This window comes from Alligator sinensis, unplaced genomic scaffold (assembly GCF_000455745.1).
Source record: "Alligator sinensis unplaced genomic scaffold, ASM45574v1 scaffold178_1, whole genome shotgun sequence".
NCBI lineage: Eukaryota > Metazoa > Chordata > Crocodylia > Alligatoridae > Alligator > Alligator sinensis.
The window spans coordinates 658,983-674,826 of NW_005842031.1; the positions used below are offsets into that span (position 1 = coordinate 658,983).

General features: G+C 40.9%; 1 protein-coding gene across 4 annotated transcripts in view; it reads left to right on the top strand.

The window, feature by feature from the left end:
* The window catches only part of EPRS (glutamyl-prolyl-tRNA synthetase), a 55,654-nt gene that overhangs the window by 19,816 nt on the left and 19,994 nt on the right, over positions 1-15,844 (top strand). For 2 of the 4 annotated variants that reach the window (XM_014519323.2, XM_025202567.1), the window contains exons 11-21: positions 870-954; positions 1,167-1,226; positions 5,362-5,472; positions 6,656-6,792; positions 7,595-7,802; positions 10,272-10,384; positions 11,508-11,625; positions 11,715-12,086; positions 13,333-13,563; positions 14,433-14,681; positions 15,482-15,715. In XM_014519323.2, the coding sequence (XP_014374809.1) occupies positions 870-954; positions 1,167-1,226; positions 5,362-5,472; positions 6,656-6,792; positions 7,595-7,802; positions 10,272-10,384; positions 11,508-11,625; positions 11,715-12,086; positions 13,333-13,563; positions 14,433-14,681; positions 15,482-15,715 (1,918 nt within the window). The remainder of the gene's footprint in view (positions 1-869; positions 955-1,166; positions 1,227-5,361; positions 5,473-6,655; positions 6,793-7,594; positions 7,803-10,271; positions 10,385-11,507; positions 11,626-11,714; positions 12,087-13,332; positions 13,564-14,432; positions 14,682-15,481; positions 15,716-15,844) is intronic. The other 2 variants (XM_014519324.2, XM_006022344.3) reach the window with 2 other exon arrangements.

The window sequence follows — 15,844 nt, forward strand, 5'->3', positions numbered from 1 at the left end:
GTGTGACTTCTGGGATCGCGGATCAGATCCCATTACGCCTTTACTTGAATGTCTGCCTGGGACCTCAGTAGGCAGACAGTCTGGAAGTATGCACCTCAGAGATCTGAACTACCCCCTTCATCTTGGTGAAGCATAGTTTGGATTCCTAGTGACTATTTCATTCAAGGAAGGATCACACATCTGCCCAGTTTATTTTCATTCCTGTTTAATGTCATCTGTGAGACATTTTGGGAGAGAGCCCCATATTTTTCGCTCAAGAAAGCACCAAACCTAGTAGGGTTAGTAAGTCCATGGCTACTGAGGCAAAGGCGAGCACAGAGAAAGCAGACAAATTCACCTTATACTTAAATAGCATCCCATTTCTGTGCCTCATATGGGTAGAAATTACTTTGGTGAAGCTTTAAATTACTGTAATTTCTCTCCCCAGCTTGACATATGAAGAAGACAAGAAGAGAGCTGTAGGTTACAGATGTTTGCCTATGGGGCAAAGAATGTTTTTGAACTAAAAAAATGGGAGGAAACAGGCTAGCAGGACATAAAGCTCTTACCTTGCCCATTTTAGACACCATGGATGTAATAGGCCTAGAAAAATGCTCCTCTCAGTGAGAGAGAATTTTCCTCTCCAAGTTAACTTTTAGGAACATTGGTATGCAGTGTGGGGAAGTCTTTACTACAACTTCATTTTCCATGGGTAAGAGTTCAGTCTTCTGCTACCTCTTACAACCAAAACTGAAGTAATGCAAGCAAAATAATATTTTAAAGTATTTTTAAACTGGCTTGCAAAGCCTACATTCAAATATTACACTCAGTACTAGAATTTATTCTATAGTAGCCAACAGCATTCTCAGTTGTATTCCTTTTTTTGGTAGGGATGATCCAAGATTTCCCACTGTCCGTGGTGTGCTGAGAAGAGGTATGACAGTTGAAGGATTAAAACAGTTTATTGCAGCACAAGTGAGTTCCATGTTCTCCTTTTTCTGATTCTTTTGAGCATCCTCATAAACATGTTAACCAGACTTTTATTTATCGTTATTATGCCACACTGGGGGCTCTTTGTGATGTCTTTTTGAAGTAAACAGTAACATGAATAATAATTAGTCATTCTATATGTTTATGAAGGACTCAAGTCCTTAAAAATACTCAGGATTATTAATCTTGCTTTTCAGGGCTCCTCTCGATCTGTTGTGAACATGGAATGGGACAAAATTTGGGCATTTAACAAAAAGGTATGTATAATATATATGTGCCCGTATTAGTTTGATAGCATTTCTTCTTGGTATCCATCCCCCCTGGGTTTTGTAGTGAATCCAGCATTCATGGAATGCTCATTATAAAAAAGTAGCAATTGCAGTATGTTGCATCATTGGCACATTTTCAGGAAAATGGAATGTCCCTTTTCTAACTTGGGCTGTCACTTACCTTACTGATTTATCAAACTGATGCTGAGTTGCTTTACTTGGAATTATATTGATAGGAAATGGTACTTGCTGTAAATCTGATATGAAAACTCTGCATTTCATTTTTCTGCTTTCAAGCTGCGAGCTATCTGTAAGAAGGTATTACTTAATGCTTTTTTGCCTTAGCACATAGCTTACATTAAAGTAAGCATGTGTAGCATAAGTCATTTTGCAGCTTCATAGCACAATCACATTTGCTTATCTAACAAGAGCTGTACAAATCCATTTAAAATGCATTATTCCTGTTCTTAAAAATTGCCCTATTTTGTGTTGGTTTATTTGCCAACATAACTGGAAATCTCTTCAAGTCAACTCTCATTCTTTTCTGCAATTAATTGAATAAGGGCTTTAGTAATAATGACTGTCTGTGTTAAATAGCCCTCCTAATATTCCTGAATTGAGTGTCAGATAAGGAATACTGCATCTTGACATGGTTAGTTGCTTTTTGGCAGCGGATGCTTGGACACTATAATAAGGCGAAACATTAGTGCTGATTGTATAACTTGTGTACCTGTGTGAATGAATGCTTGTAACTCCTGCATTGGGATTACTGCTTGTTTTTTGTTAAGGCCTTTCCTGGATCTGCTCGTTTAAGTAGCATTTGTTTGTTTGGCATGTATTTTGTCTCCCTCCATGTTTTATGTATTTGGTCCATTCAATATGCAAAGGATTATGAACTGGTTCGTTCTGTTGCTGCATAGACATTAATGATTTTTTAAATTTGGATTTGAAAACACGGATGGGAATGTCAGTGTTAATTTATTTAAAACCTCTCTTTTTTTTTTTTTTTAAGTAGTCTCTTATACCTTTGACTCCTTATTTGTCACCATATCTATCAGTCAAAATCTGTCATCTACCTGTGCAGTTGCATTGGAGTCAATAGTATAAATGGAAATTGTTCCTGTGCATTTTCCAGACAGAGCTCAAAGACCTGTAGAGAAACAGAACTCTTACTTATTACACTTTTGATCTTATAAACAGTCAGCTGATAGAGTATTGTGTTGAATGATTAATACCTGAGGCATAGTTATGAGAGATGAGTGGGGTTAAGGTACCACTACTTTAATTGTCATTGTAATTCTGATATTTAGAGGATAAAAGGGATAGGAAGTACCCGTTTTCTAGGTACATTAACAAGTCCTTCCTAGGACATCTGACTGAAACACTGCAAGGGCCTGGCTTCCGTGCTTACTAATTTTGGTGAACATATACCTTGTCAGTGCAGAGTACTCTGCACCTGCAAGTGCAAAAGAATTCAGATATGAAATATCTTATTTTCTCACATATAGCCCCCACCTTTGGGGGGGGGGGGGGGGGGTTGTTTGTTTTTACCAAAAGTTGCTGTTAAAAATTGGGATGTGCATTATATGCATGGTAACTGGGTCCTCATGAACTTGAAATTTGGTGGCCAGGACGCTGTGGCAGTGTTAATTGCCAGGAATCTTGGAGCCACAGCAATTAACTCTGTCACTGCTCCCTCATTGCCAAATTTCTGGACCAGTGGGGATAGGTGGATGACATAGTCCCACATGCTGAATTGGGTCAACACATGAGGTCCGTTTGTGGCCAGGGCCGTCATGCCAGGTTGGGTCCAGCATGCAGTGTCATGCCCAATACGTAGCCCCAGACTCAGCATCTGGGGTTGTTCTGTGGGCCCCATTTGGTACGTAGGGTTGGGAGCAGGCTCAGCTCCATAGCTACCGCTACTCAGTTTCTATCAGGTAGATTTTTCTTTTTTCTTAATTCCTCTCTTTCAAAAACAAAGGTGTATATTATGTATGGGGACATGCTGTATGCAAGAAAATATAGTAGATTGCAAAACTTTTTTTTTTCTCTAAATGGCTGAGTTGCAGTAAACGAATTAAAAATAAAATATTTCCTACTTTATGGGTGCGTCTACACGTCTCCCTACAGTGATGTAGTGACGTGCTACGTCGCCATACGGCATGCTACGGTAACATAGCAATCACGTGGGTCTACACATGATCACTAGGTTGCTATATGGCATGCTACGGCAATGTAGCAATCACGTGGGTCTACACATGGAGCTATGTTGCCATACCAGCACACTCCCCCAGTACAGTGCGCTGCTACAATGACATAGCAGCGAATTCTAAGTGTGGTGTGCATGGTGCAGAAAGGGCTGTTACTGTGCTGTGCTTTAATACTTCCAATCAAAGTACTAAAGCGCAGTACTATAGCAACATTGCCATACAGCAGCATGTAGATGTAAGGTAGCAAATTATTTTCACGCACGGAGTGAACTTCTTGTATTTCTTTTTTGGTTTAAATTTCCAGTTTGTTTATGAGGTAGTCTACCAGTTCCCTTTTATTCCTAATTTTGCTTTTGTGTGTATTGTATTCAAGGTTCCCTGAAACATTTAATAAAAGTAATGAAGATCACAGCATCCCTGTGAAAGGTGGTGGTAGATGAGTTTGGAAACAGACTTAAAAGTATAGGGAGGAGGCATCATAATAAGCAGAATACTACTACTGCTAATAAGGGCAAGAATAAGCTAAGGTGGATTAACTGGAACAAATTTAATACTGTGGTATTGCCTTATTATAGTGATCTAATGCTGATGTACTAAAATAGTATTCCTCAACATCATAAACCCAGTTGGCACTCGTTATACAAGCAAAACAGTTGCTGAGCTCAAAAAATTCTGAGAACCTGGGCAGATGGGGCTCGTATAGATGTGTAGGGAGCCAGCCCTGACACGTTAGAAAGCTAATTCGTCAGAGCAGATGCGATTTAATCAGACTTGATTAAATCAAGTCAGCTGGAGCACAGAAATGACCATGTTCCAGCAGACTCTAGCATCACCTGTATCAGCATCTCCGTGCTAAAAAATGGCAGTGAGGTGCTTTGAGCTAAAGCTCATTCGATCAGCTTTAGTTCAGTGCCCCACTGCCATTTTTCAGCACCAGGGGTACTGATACATGTGACACTTGAGCATTTTTAATTGGTGCAGCTTGCTAATTAAAGTGCCGTGCCGCCCTCCTTCCCCCTCCCCCCCCCCCCCCCCCTGAAGCATGTGTAAAAATGCCAATCTATTTTTTGTGACACTGTACCCCACTCAGGGCTTCAGAGCAGACGAATGGCCTGTGATTTTTTTTTGATTGCTTCTCCACTAACTAGATACTATTCCAGGGCCTTGTCACTGTGTAGCTATTAAGTAGGTACTAACTTGTTTGCATTGCACAATGGGGTGCCACTTAGTTGAAAGGAGAAATGACATTACACTGGTATAACTCTCATTGATGTAGTTTTATACCCTGATTTTTCTCAGGGTTTTGAGTAAGCTGTACCATTATAGGAGTTTATGATTGTTAACTCCTTGTTTATGTTGGTTCAACTAGTCATCTGTCTAAGCCTTAAAAAATGAGCGTGGTTTTGGAGCCTAGCAAACCAGGCATTAAACCATGCTGATATTTTGATTTAAAAAGTAGCTACTCAGAAATAAACCGGTTTAGAAAGCAATGCTAGTACATGGCATAGAAAATAAAATACATCGAGTGAAAAGGAGAAAGTAATGCCTACATTGAAGTGTTAATTCAAAAGTTGGGTTGTTTCTAGTGCCACAGTTCCAGATCTTTATCTTCTACCTTTTATATTAATTTCATGAAAGTTTGAAGAATTGGTTTATGCTTTGCTTATTTGTAACCATATTCTGCAATTTGTTAAAATTTTTTGAATTAAAGTAGCATTAAAATCGAACACAAGCAAGTGCAGTAACATAAAGATACCAGTTAATATTCCTGCATTATTCTTTGACTTGTTTTACATGTGCAGTGGCAGTATGGTAGTCTGTGAGGTTGAACTGAGGCACGATCATTGCTAGTGGAAAACTTGTTTCTTCGAGTGAGAGAGATTCACTGTTATTCCATTTGTTTCCTATAGGTTATAGACCCAGTAGCACCTCGGTACACTGCTTTACTGAAAGATGACGTCGTCACTGTGAACATTCCTGAAGCTGTGGAGGAGATGAAAGAAGTGGCCAAACACCCAAAGGTTCTTCAGTTCATTCATCTTTTGATAACCATCAGAGGACGGAACACTTAAAAATGGTGCTGTCTGTAGGTTACAGTAGGGGTGTCAAACATCTAGCCTGTAGAGCCCCATCATCTAGCTTCCTGTGCTGCCCCTGCCCTGATCTGTGTTGATTTGTTCACCACATGTTGCACCTATTCCAACCTGTCCTGGATCCCTGCTACCTATACCAGCTGGTCTGGGATGAAGCCACCGCCAGCCAGTCCAGCACATGTTCCATACAAAAAGTAGCACAATTCTAGACCAGCAGGGAGCGGGAAGTGCATGCAGTGCAGGTCCTGAGGCAGGTGCTGTGACACCTGGAACTGCTAAAGAGTGTGTGTGTGTGTGTGTGTGTGTGTGTGGTGGGGGGTGTCCATGGGCTCTCTGCAGACGGTCCCACACCACAAATCCAGCCCACTGGACCAAATGAGTGACACCCCTGGGCTGCAGTAAGCAGCTGGGACCAAGGAGTGTCACTGAATCAGGGTAGGAATTTCCAAACTGCGTTCCCAGCTAGGCAAGTCCCAACTCTGTAACTTGGGTTTCACATTATTAAATGGGAGTGACTGATGACTGTTTTTCTTCATTTTTGGAATACTATAAAGTTGAATATTTGTATAGCATTGAAATGCTTATTACTTAAAAATAACGGTTTAACTGATCTGTGCAACCAAAAGCAAATACTGAGCACAGTATGTGAAATTCTGAAAATGAATGAGTGTTATAAAAATTTATTGTATAATGAAGCTGCCAAGCAAAAACTTGACTTAAACTTTGACAAGTATGCTCAGTCTCTATGGGCCAGGTGACAGAACTTTAAGGGCAGAAGTTTGATTGGGCACATGATAGTGCTTTGGGTTGCTAAAGCTTTTTATGAATACGTTCTTTTGATGAGTCTACCCTGTAGTCAATCTGGGATTTCCTAGAATGATACATAGTCTATGATAAATGAACTAGAAGTGATGAAAAAGATTGAGGTAGCCTCAATCGTGGTGGCTGCTTATGATTTTTGTCCATGAAGATGATCATGTTGTGTGTTTGTAATTTTTGACTTACTGTATACACACACGTGCGCACATAGGGAGAGTGAAGCTCTGATAGAATTTTGCTCTGCTGGCTTCTATGATAACACATGCTTTTTTTATTAATTTTGAATATACAGAATCCTGATGTTGGGTTGAAGCCAGTATGGTATGGCTCTAGAGTGCTGATTGAGGGTGCAGACGCAGACACGCTGACGGAGGGAGAAATGGTTACATTCATAAATTGGGGCAACATTATTATCACTAAGATACACAGGTAACAAATGTAAGGTATTTGGAATAGAGTGCTTTAGCATTTCAACTTTTAATTGACAATCATAAGCCATAATGGTTAGCATGCTTAAGTATTGTGTAAATAGATTACAAACTGCCTATTTAATAGAGAATTGTGAGTCTGAAGTCACTGCTTTAAATAGCCTGTTATTGTATAACAGTTCTTGTTTAGATCCTGTGGCTGTTCCATTACTGTTGCTTTGAGGCATTACTTGCAGTATGAAATAGAATATGCTTCTGTTCTGGTGCTGATGCATTTCATTTTTCTTTTTCATGTAAATTCTATTATGATCCAAAACTTGTCTGTAATGAAAGCAAAATTAAAGGTGCATCAGGAACAGACTAGTGATATAATTATCACTAATAGATATTAATAGATATAAAAGAGTCTGCTACTAAATGTTGAAATTGTTAATATGGTGTTCTGTGCATTTAATCAACAGAGCCCTTCAGACGCATGTAAATAATGCAGCCCTGTGTTTAACAAATGACACTGTCCTCTCCCACCCCCTTTTTTCTCCTCTTGGAACTTAACTTTACATTTTAAAAGAGTATCTTTTAATTAGTCACTTACTACTTACAATGTGCTGAGCTTTATCCTCTGTGGGGTGGGGACGGACTAGTGGGGGGTGGTTCTCTGTTCCATCTATGTTAGGACATTTTAAAATAATTTTTGACCAGTAACTTCAATATTATGGAGACTTCTTTTTTCCAAGAGGAGCTCAAAAATGTTCCAAAATTGTGTAAAATTGCCATTTATTCACATTCTTCTGTTTCCCATGTAGAAACTCAAACAGGAAAATTGTATCGATTGATGCCAAGCTGAACCTAGAGAACAAGGATTACAAAAAAACTGCTAAGATCACTTGGCTAACAAACACGCCATCTGCACCTCTTATCCCATCTGTCTGTGTTAACTATGAACATCTCATCACCAAACCAGTCCTGGGCAAAGATGAAGATTTCAAGCAGTATGTCAACAGAAATAGCAAGGTAACTCTCCTATTCTTCCTGTAAAGCCTTTGCTTTTTCCCCCCTTCTCTTTTTTCACCACCATCTCTAGTTATTCTTACCCTGTAGGTTCTTAAATATATTGGTAGTATACAAAGGTGTTTTGGCCATTTGAGCAAGTCCAACTTACGTGCATTCTAAAGCAATATACTTATACTAAGTATATGTACACTTATCTGTAGTTCACCGTTCCTCAGTGGAGCTACGGTAATTGCCAGTTGGAGAGGAGCTAGTGCATGATTGACATTTTAATAGCGGTGGTGGGGTTTTGCAGGGACACTGCTGGATATAGATATGCTTTTAATGTTAATGAAGCTGCAGCCTAGTGGGGATCACTGTATAATAAGTTGAATAACATGTCACAATTGGAGAAGAAAAATGTTATATATTGAGAATTTACTCCCTGGTTCTTTCAATTAAATTTAAATGCAAAGTGATACTTTATAGATGCAGTCTTACTGGGTTTTGTATCTCAATCTCTGCAAATTATATGATAAATTATGTATCATTGCTGTGGTGGAGTTCCTTCTAGGCTTCCTCACATCCTCTTCCAAGCCTTTTGTCTCTGAATGATACCGTGAGATGTAGAGATCTTTTCTTCTTGGCTGAGGAAGTTTCTTATTTCCCAGTTTAAGGAAAATATCGTTATTAAACAATTGCCATAGAGCACATACCTTTCCCAGGAAATTGGGATGAAATCAGAGAGAAGTAAGGCTGGATGGGACCTCCATAGGTGCATGTCTTCAAACAAGGCAACTGACTTCTGCAGGAGCTGGAGGCTTGGGTTACATGTAGCTGGGGATGAATTTATTAACTCAGCCTCACTCCCCTTCTCTTTGCAGCAAGCCCAAGAGCTAATGGTTTAACCCAGGGGTACTCAACTGGCCTGTGGAGCTACGTAATCTGGCCCAGGGCGCATCCTGCGGGTCTTGACATTTGGCGGCAGTTACCACCACCACCCTTTTGCTGCCAAATGCCCATGCAGGCAGATCAGCCCCAAGTCAGTCCTGTGCAGAGGGATCAGGCTCCATTCCCACATGCCTGGCTCAAGCCAGGGCCCAATCCAGCCACATGGAAAGGGTTCCAATGAAGCCATGTGTAATCAGCCCCAGCTGGGCCATTCCTGTGCAGCTGAATTGTCAGAGTGAGCAGGCTTTGTCCCCCTTCCCTTCTGTGCACATGGATCCCACCCTGATAGCAGATTCGCTGCCTGGCTCTGGCTCCCCATCTCCAGGCATGGGGATTCCCATGAGGGGGGCTGGAATGCAGCTTCAGTGTTGGGACTTTGCCATGTGCTAGGGATCATGCATGTGCCCATTTTCCTGCCATTGCCCTCTGGGTACCCACAAGTGCTTGGAGCACTCCTAACCCTCACCTCTGGGAAGTGTGCTCACCAAGAAGTGGCTGCTCCCTGCAGAATGGGCACGCACATTACCATTGTTGCTGTTGCAATGGCCTGGGCAGGCACGATGCAGACAAACAGGAATGGACCTGCCAGCACAGATCCAGTGCAATGGGATTGGGGCCCACTGGGCCATTTCTGTGTGGTACTGGATTGGGCCTGTGAGCCATTGCTGCACACCTGAGTTAGCCCTTGGCTGGATGAGCACTGTGCACCAGATTGGGCCAATGGACTGCCTCAGGCCTGCAGAAAAGTCTGGCACCACTCATCTGCCTCTTGAGCTGGTGAGGTCAGGCACCACCAGTTTAACAGTTTCACAGCAGGTGCTAACTTTTAGTTAGTTAGTTTTTTTAATGCTGCAAGACTTTTACACTATCAGTTTTTGTACATTTAGGCTGTGGCTGTGTGGGGTAACTGCTACAGTAGCACCCTCGTTCATCCTACAGCAGGGGGGAGAGGGAGAGGGAATGAAGCTGATCAGGACTCCGTGCCCACTGTGCATGGCTGGAGCCTGCAGCCTTGGCAGTGGAAAGTAAGACTACTGGCTATTTTCCTCAAGGACAAATCTTATTTCCTTCATTCTCCTTTCCCCAAAACAAGGTGCATGTCTTATTCAAGAGTGTGTGGTAAGTGAAGAAGAGTACAGTGTTCCTGTTAGTTTTGCTACCTTAAATTCAAGCATTTACTTTATAAAACAGTTCTGGATTTCCCGCTAGATAATATTTAACTCTTGGGCTTTCTGACACTATTTTTGGCACTTTCACCCTCACATATTAAGCTATCTCACAGATTTCTAATCTATTCATGATCTCACCCTATATGCAAGCCCAATTTTCCTAATTAAATTTCTGCAGGGTGTGGTACATTGCTTGTTGCTGAAAAGCTATAACATAGGAATAACTGTACTTACACGTTTCTTTGAAAGCATCTTATCCATTGGCATTAGGTTTAATTGTGAAATCTGATGATCTTCAAAATCTTTCAACACAAAATTCTTTGTATTTTTAAAACTATGCTTGTAAAATATCTGTTTCCTGTAACTTTTACAGCAAGAAGAACTGATGTTAGGTGATCCCTGTCTTAAAGAATTGAAAAAAGGGGACATTATACAGCTTCAGAGAAGAGGATTCTTTATTTGTGATCAACCCTATGAGCCAATTAGGTAAGCAGCTGGAAACACCCTCAATTTATAGGCTGAGAATTGCCAGTAAAGATCAGTAAAATGTTTTTAATATATTTTTTTCTGCTTTCATGCACACAATAATGCTCTCTCAAGTAGAAATTGAACTAATATTCTTGTTCACCAACAGCAGTGTGAAAACCCTAGTAACATACACAAATATTTACACTGTGGTGCTCTGTGCACCCTGGGGAAAGCATGGGGGACATGTGCCCCCCAGATTTGTGCATGGATCAAGGAAGGGTAGGCTGTGCGTTCAGGGCCAGGGCTGTGCCAGCCTCTTCCCAGCAAGGGGGCCTGGGTGGGGTGGGGGGGTGGGCAGGTGACAGCAACTCTGGGAGGGGAGCTAGGGTGAATTTTGGAGTGGCTGTAGCTCCCCCTGCTGGGAAGAGACTGGTGCAGCCCCAGCCCCAGGTGTGCAACCTGCCCTCACCCTGTGCACAGATCCAGGGTGCACTTGGCTCCCATGTTTTCGCCTGCAGTGCTGCCCCCCCCACCACAGATGAGTGGCTCATGGCTCCATCCCATGCCCTGCCCCAGCAGGATAGTGCCTGCCCCAGCCCCATGTCCTCCCTCACTGAGGGGGCCTCGATCTGCACACCCCACAGACATACCAGCCGGGCAATGCTCTCCAAGCTTCTGGGCTGCATGTTGGCAGTCAATAATCAGCCATCAGTATCAGCCCATAAAATCTTTATCGATGCACCCCTATCTAAATGTATAAGTCTTGATTTTAATTCAAAGAAATGGGGAAAGCTGTTTTCAGTTGCTGTTTGAACTAAATGAAAATTATGTAGTTAAAATCTGCAATTCTCTGGTGAGAGGGAGTTTAGGTGACAAACTGAAATTTCAAATACAGTACACCACCCAGAATAGACTGTTATTCTTCATTACTAAAATTTCCAGTTGCAATTATATAGAGATACAGTTGCTGCTATAGTGGAACATAGTGTGGGAATGTGGAGCAAGAAGTGTGGTGATATTCCATTTTTTTTTCTCTTGGGCTTTTTCAAAGCGTTTTGTAGGCATTCTACTTGTATTTTTCCTATTATGGCTCTATAGAGAGTATATATTAAATGGTGGCTTTTTCAACCTTTTTCTGTAGCCCATATAGCTGTAAAGAGGCTCCGTGCATTTTGATTTATATCCCTGATGGACACACAAAGGAAATGCCAACATCTGGCTCAAAGGAGAAAACCAAGGCAGAAACTGCAAAGAAAGAGGTAAAGAGTCTTTTAGGAAATATTCCCATAGCATTTACTGCTGTAAAACATTCATGGAACACAAAAAGAATCTGCTTCTGTTTTTAAAGGCTAGCTCTGCTTCCAAGGAAAAGCCTACTCCTCCATTTGTTGCTGATACCTCTACTGCACCTGCGGACCCTGTGGTACTTTACAACAGAGTGTCTGCTCAGGGTGATGTGGTTCGTGACTTGAAAGCTAAGAAGGCATCAAAGGAAGATATTGATGCAGCTGTGAAACAGCTATTGGCCTTGAAAGCAGAATACAGGGAGAAGACTGGTCAGGAGTATAAACCTGGAAGTCATCCAGCAGCTGCTGCTTCAGTACCTAGTGTGCCCTCCAACCTTGAGACCTCCAGCATGCTGGACAGCACAACTCTTTATGATAAAGTGGCAGAACAAGGGGATATGGTCCGGAAGCTTAAAGCTGAGAGAGCACCAAAAGTAAGTGTGCAACAAACCTAGTCTAGAGAATGCTATTTCAAGAATGTTTTCAGTCTCTCCTCTCTCAGGATAAAAGCCAGCTTTGTTTCTTGGCTTTTCTTTAAAAATCCTTAAATTTGTTTGATTTGGGGTCTGTCATGTCATCTTTTCTAAAGTGTCGCACTTCAAGTAGTGTTCAGATAAATATTATTTGTTAATGATTCTGTGCCAGTGTAAATTAGGTACCTTATTTGTAAGACATGTCAAATTTCCCAGCTTCCTCTTCTGAGAAATTTTGACCAACGAAGGGCTCCTACAGACGTGCGGGGAACCTGCTTCGACGTGCTGTAAATAGAGCTGGTTGGAGCAGACTCAGTTAATCAAGTCTGCTGGAGCATAGAAATTGACGCACTGTAGCAGCCTTCCATTAGTGTTGCCGCTCTGAAAAAATGGTGGGGGGTGCTTTTTGAACTAAAAGCTCATTGAATATATTTGAGCTTTTAGTTCAAAGTACCCCACTGCCATTTCTCAGTGCCAGAACGCTGATGCATGTGACACATGGGTGCTTTTAATTAGTGTGGCTTGCTAATTAAAGCACCCGGCACTGTGTCCCAGAGCATGTGTAAAAATGTCCCACGTGATCCCAGAAGACGCACAAATGCATTTTCTGAATTAGGTCACTAGTGAAAGTCTTCAACTGTAAGACTATTTTTCTTCTTTTTCTCGTGTTACTCCAGATGCTACTAAATTAAGAACCATTGTCACTATTTGGTGCTGAACACCTGAGGAAGAGGCTCCTGTTTCATGGAGAGCTTTCTTTTTATTTATATGTACATGTGTATGTACGCACAAAACTATTTTTTGGGAAGAACAGTTTAGAAGCATATCACAAGTGGAAGCTTTTAACACTTTGTGCTTAATGACTAAATATTTTGGGGGAATATATAGCTGATGTCATTACAAAATTTGAGCAAAATAATGTTGTTAGATGTGTTGCATGTAGTGTTATTGTTTTGTAATGGAATGTTAGAGCTGTGAAAGGATAAGTATTTTATAATTTGTATTTATTTATATCTGAATGCCTCATTTGATAACTATCAAAACTTTCTTTACTAGATCAACTTGGTGTAATCTAATGCATGCAAATAGCATTTGAGGTACTTATGACTTGTAAAGTGTCTGTTTTGTTTTATGAAAAGTATCTTTTGTGCAATTCTTGTTTTATATCTTCTGCTTGTTTTCTGTTTCCACCTCCTTTTTGCTTCAGGATCAGATAGATGCTGCAGTGAAAGTGCTTTTAACTCTAAAATCAGAATATAAACAGCAGACAGGCCAGGAATACAAACCTGGAAACCCACCTGCAACAGTGATCCCTAGTAAATCTTCACCAGTTTCTACTTCTACATCTCCATGCCCAACAGACAGCAAATCTCTATACAGTAAAGTAGCTGAACAAGGTGAAGTGGTCCGCAGACTTAAATCTGAGAAGGCTTCAAAGGTATAGTGGTACTGATTTCTAACATGCCTGGAAGTGGAAAGATTGCTTTCAGCTTAATTTAGACCCTAATTCAGGAGCAGGCAATTATTTCAGGCAAAGGGCTGCTTACTGAGTTTTTGGTAAGCCATCGAGGGCCGCATGACAGGCAGCAAGGGGAAAATAAATATTAATTTTCTCAATTTTTTAGGGGCCCTGCAGGCTGGATAGAATGGCCTGGTGGGCCGTGTCCAGCCCGCATTTTGCCCACCCCTGCCCTAATTAATAGATTTTGAAAAACTTACTGGACTAAAAGTAAACAGATATGTTTAGGGTTTATTTCTTAATTTTAATACAAACATTTCCTAATTCTTTTACAAAAGTCTAGTGCAGAAAACCAAAATGGGGAACTTCTTCATTTTTATCATGCAAGCTGAGTCCAGTGCAAAATAAAGACATAGTTGAGGAAAGATAAGTTGTAGTTCTAAAACTGGAATGACATTAGTAATAGAAATGTGCTAGTAATCTGACAGTGCCCATCTAACCTTCTTATCTTGGAATCTTTCCTATTTGGCTCCCAAATAACAGCATATAAAACTGGCTAGGCTGTTGCACGAGCATAGAAGCCAGTTGTTTTCAGTTTGTAGCTGTGGGCACAAATGTCATTCTACACCTATGCTACATGATTTGGGTCCCTGGTATATTGCAGCCAATCTGGCAGACCATATAAAAAGGCACATTTATGGCCAAACAAGTTTTGGCCCTTAAGCAGTATATTAGAATGCCTATATTAATGTAATTCTTGGTAGGGTTGAGCTGTTTTTCCTACTGTACATTACTAGCTGTTGCAACTGTATTCTGTCTTTACCTTTTATCTCGTTCTCTTGCTTCAGGAGCAGATAGATGATGCCGTGAAAGTGCTTTTAACTTTAAAGGCAGAATATAAACAAAAGACAGGCCAAGAATACAAACCAGGAAATCCACCTGCATCTTCTCTTTGTACATCATCTTCTGCTTCTTTTCTGTCTACTTCCTGCAATAATTTGACATCTTCTAGCTCAGTAGATAGCAAAATGCTTTATGATAAAGTAGCTGAACAAGGGGAGGTGGTTCGCAGTCTCAAAGCAGAAAAAGCTTCAAAGGTATAATAGTGGTAAATATAGTTTTATCAATCTTAACTCTTGCCACTGGGTGGAAGTCTTGTATAAAGCAACCTTCAAATAAATTCTCTGGCATTGTATTTCTGCCTCTGGTGGCAGTTTAGACACTTGCCTTCTACCAGTCTTGTATAAATCTGTTAATACCCGACAATGAAGCTTTCTAGTATCTCACGTAGGGACCTCTGACAGATGAACATTCCTACATTTTCTTATTAATATGATGTCCTGCTAAGTGTGAAAAAGTTTAATTGACTCCTGGCATTTAAAAGGATCAGTGTGACCTGGGTGGAATTCCAGTACTATAGAAGCATTCTTTTATTTTAGAGCAGTGTGGGATGGTGTGGGGAATGGAAAGTACCTATTATTCCAGGCTGTTGGTCTAGCAAGGCTTTTCCAAGCCAGAGAATGAATTAAAATGAAAATTGGCTTTTCAGTAACAGTGCCTAAAAGGAGTCAGAGAAATATGTCTGCTTTCAGAATCACTGGTATCTTAATGCTGCCCTTTCCCCATATTCTTCAGTGCAGATTCTCCTGTATCCTTGTTAATAGATCACAAGTGGCAGGATGATTTGGGGTTCCATTCTGTTGGTAACCCTGCAGCATGTTCTCATTGTTGGTATCTAGATTTTTAGATAATCTGATGCGTATTCGTTCTCATTTTCTCCACCATGTACATTTTGCTGGTTGTCAGATTGAAACTCAGAAGTTTCTTTTAGCCTCAGAATCACTTGTATCTTAAGTTCTTCTTAATCCACTTGAACTCCTGTTTGCTTTCCACATAGGATAAAGTGGATGAAGCTGTCAGGCTCCTCCTGTCTCTAAAGGCAGAATATAAAGAAAAGACTGGACAAGATTACAAGCCAGGTCATCCACCAGCAGCTCAGACATCTGCTTCACCCCAGGCAACAAGCATAGAAACCAGTGGTTCAGACACACCAGAAGCCAAAGCCCTGTATGACAAGGTGGCTCTTCAAGGAGAAGTAGTTCGAAAACTAAAAGCAGAGAAAGCAGAAAAGGTAAACTGTTTTAAATACAGCCTAATTATAAACCACACGAGGCATCTCTGTTTATGCTGGACAGCAGGATGAGGTTCTGAGATGTGACATTTTTTAAATTGTATTTAAGTTCCTGAAGTGCCCTTGCAT